The 3,333-nt window shown below is 56.0% G+C and overlaps 1 protein-coding gene across 1 annotated transcript in view; it reads right to left on the bottom strand.

Moving 5' to 3' along the window:
• Positions 1-115: 115 nt before the first annotated feature.
• The window catches only part of MGAT4B (mannosyl (alpha-1,3-)-glycoprotein beta-1,4-N-acetylglucosaminyltransferase, isozyme B), a gene marked incomplete at its 5' end in the record, with an annotated part of 15,098 nt that continues 11,880 nt past the window's right edge, over positions 116-3,333 (bottom strand). Inside the window, 6 exons of the mRNA XM_010077750.1 lie at positions 116-139; positions 239-351; positions 832-919; positions 1,381-1,459; positions 1,727-1,920; positions 2,824-2,931. Of these exons, the coding sequence (XP_010076052.1) occupies positions 116-139; positions 239-351; positions 832-919; positions 1,381-1,459; positions 1,727-1,920; positions 2,824-2,931 (606 nt within the window). The remainder of the gene's footprint in view (positions 140-238; positions 352-831; positions 920-1,380; positions 1,460-1,726; positions 1,921-2,823; positions 2,932-3,333) is intronic.

The raw sequence follows: 3,333 nt of genomic DNA, 5'->3' as shown, positions 1-3,333 counted from the left end.
CCTTTGCCACTGCCCATTGGCGTGTGCCCGGGCGAGGCGCCGCGGGGAGAAGGGAGCGCGAGGGGAGGGAGCAGGACGGGGGATCCATGTGTGTCCACCCTTCCTCACACCTGTGTCACTCGGCTTTTTTGATAAAAATCTGAAAGGAGAGAGGGCTGGGGTCAGAGAGAGGCAGGGGGCGGTGGCAGGACCCCCGCTGAGGCTGGGCAGCGCCGCCCCTCCCCACAGCCCCGCTCACCTCGCTCAGGATGATCCACACCGGCGAGTCGGTCTGGATGGACAGACGGGTGGCCTCCAGCGGCCCGAAGGATGGGTCCACCTCGCCCTCCGCGACGCCCTTGGAGAAGGAGCCTGGCAAGGAGAGCATACGAGTGACGTGGGGACAGTCCCCTGGCAGCCAGCCCTCCCCCAGGGGACCTCCAGCAGCCATGGCAGACCCCTGGCAGGAGAGACGTTGCTGTGTCCCATTTTTAGGTGTGATTTTTTTTGGAAAACGCAACTGGGAGAAAACAGAGAGCATGCAGAGGAGAGCATGAAATCACCCATGGTGAAGGTTTTTAAGACCAGGTTAGGCAAATGGATAATTTGAATAATTTGGTCCCAGGCATAAGTGTAGGACTGAAAACTACCTGAAGAGGACACTAGTCTAAGAGGGAGGGAAGGCAGCGGAGGAGAGGAGACAGTGACAATTAAATCCTGTTCCAGCCTGGCTCCTGGCACACAGAAATTGCCAAGTGAACAGCACCAAGGGTTTCAATTCACTAGAAGGCGAGGACAGGGGCTGTGTTACAGAACCCAGCAGGCAGTTTACCACCCTGCACCCTGCTGTACCTATCTGGATGTAGCCATCCGGCGTCCTGCGGTATTTGACGGCTGTGCCTCTTCCCTCCTGCAAGGTTTCCTTATCCGACTGCAGGCTCTGCGGGAAGGAGAGGAGCTCTGCACAAGGCCAGTGGTAAGAGCCACCCAAAAGCCCCCAAGCAACAGCAGCAACCCCGGAGCTGCCCTTGCCAGGAGCCTTTGACATCTCATCCCCCTGCCTGGCACCCTGACATTGACACCCCAAAACAAGGACATTTGCTGCCCTCATGCTGCTGCTTCTACTGCACCATCCTGGCTCCATCTGCTCCTCTGCAGCCATCCCATCCATCCACACGTCCCCTCTGCAGGCAGGGATGGCTCCCACAGCCACCGCTCACCACAGCATCCCAGCTCCCGAGGTGGTACCACACCAGCGTGACCCCCTGGCTCCCTGACAGCACCTCTCAAAGGCACTTGAGTCTTGTAAAGATTTTCCTGACAGCTTTAAGTGGTTCCTTTCTCTCAAAACTCTTTTGCTTCCCACTCCACCCCCGTCTCCCTTCTCAATAAAACACTTACGTCAAACGGCAGAACCTCCACAGTCGTGTTGAAGAGTTTGTCTTCTGGGTGCTCGATGTTCCCACTGCGGAAGAAGAACCTGTGACAGAGACCAAAGGAAACCCCCAGTGAGTGAGGGGACACATGATGGCTTTCACCCCAGTTGAACCAGCAAACAGCTCAACGTGGCCCCACCAAAAAAGGGTCAAGTTCTCCTCCCCCTAGAAGAGCATTGCTGCCTCCTCCCGGGCAGCCAAGCAGGAGACGGGCGAGAAATTAAACATGAGCCAGAAGAGCAAGAGGAAAGTGTCTCCACATGCTCCAGGCAGCCCCCACACCCCCCACCACCCCCCCACCAGGCACTGGCCTTTCAATGCGGAGTGGTTTGAAGAATCTGAATCTGATGAAGTCTCCGGCAGTGGGAGTAAAAGCCCAGAAGAAGTCCTCCCGCAGGTAAGCCTTCTCCAAGGTGAAGTGCTGGTAGGTTTTCAGGCTGGTGCTCACCTCCGCAGGAGGGTTGACGTGCTCTTTCCGCAGCGCCTGCTTGCCAAAGTCCTTGTCCTTGGTGGGTGCAAAGCAAAAGGGCAGAAAAGGGTCATGAGCTGCTCACGGCCATGACAGGGGTCCCAGCAGCACGCACTACAAATTAAAAGCTCTTGAGTTGCACAGGGCAGAAGGATGAGGGATGGAAGTGATTTTGGGGAAGGCACCAGACAGGGAAATGTGTGGCTGGATCCCAGGAGGACAAAACTTCAGGAGAGACAGCACAGAGAAGCACCACCACCAAAGAGCCTTTCATTGTCCAAGGATCCTCGAATACATGTCCCTGCCCCAAGAACTCTGCAAACAGTCCTTACACCTGAGGAGAAGGTGGACAGGAAGCTGATAACAGCATAAAATGATGGGATTACACGGCCTGACAGGCACTGCAGTGTGACACGAGCTGGATGACACCATCCCTTTACCTGGGGACTGGACAGACACACTGAGCCCAGCCCAGGGACGCGTGTCTACGGGTCCTGCACACATAGCTGCGGGAAGCTCGGGTTTGTTGATGTTTAAATACACACGAATGATTTAAGCTCTTACACAGCAAGCTCTAATTTGTCTATCAGCAAATCCCAGGAAAAAGGAGAGGGGTGGGAAGGAGGTCAGACCAACCCAGGAGCCATCTCTCCAGGATTTTTCAGTAGACGCTTCAAAATCACTTGCCCAGCTCATGGTTGGAAGCCAGGAGGGGCAGCCAGGACCAGTACCAAGGCTTAAAAGCTTGCAGCGATGCTTGGTATGTGTCACTGCCACGCTGAGAAGCAGGAACTACATGAGCTCAGCGTCATTGACAATAAAACACAACGACTGCACAGAAACCCCACTGCCACCGTCCCACCAGTTGCTCTCCCTGATGTCCCCACGCCAAAAGCAGCCAGTTCCCGTGTGCCTGCAGGCCAGGCAGCTGGTACCCACCTTCAGCTTCTGGATCTTCCCAGCCAAGGAGGAGTGGGTTCCCACGTGCTGGAAGAGCGAGGGCTTGAAGCGGATCCTCAGGTTTGCCTTCTGCCTGTCGCAGTGTTTCTGAAACCAGACAACCCCGCAGAGCCCCACGCTTAAACCTCCACGGCCACTGTCCCCACACGAGGAACAGACAAGGGCGCGAGGAGAGATAACCAGCCCTGCCCCTCCATCTCTGTGCCTTTCTGTGTTATTTTGGCTTTAGTTTGGCAAGAGGGCTTTTAACTACACTCGTAACCCGACTGTCACCCTCGGCTGGTCACCCGCCAGGCTGTGCTGGGCAGCCGCAGTGCCCGGCTTTAGGTGCCGAATGTCACCTCGCCAAGCACGGCTTAGCCCACGCTGAGCAAACCTCCTGTGGGTGCTGTCGGGGGTGGGGACAGCCAGAGATTTTTAGGTTTTTTTTTTTTCTTTGGCTTATCAGGAAAGCCTTCTTCCTACAACTCAGAGCTTGGGATCACCAAT

This window comes from Pterocles gutturalis, unplaced genomic scaffold (assembly GCF_000699245.1).
Source record: "Pterocles gutturalis isolate BGI_N339 unplaced genomic scaffold, ASM69924v1 scaffold9818, whole genome shotgun sequence".
Classification (NCBI taxonomy): Eukaryota; Metazoa; Chordata; class Aves; order Pterocliformes; family Pteroclidae; genus Pterocles; species Pterocles gutturalis.
This window is presented reverse-complemented; position numbering and strand designations above follow the sequence as displayed.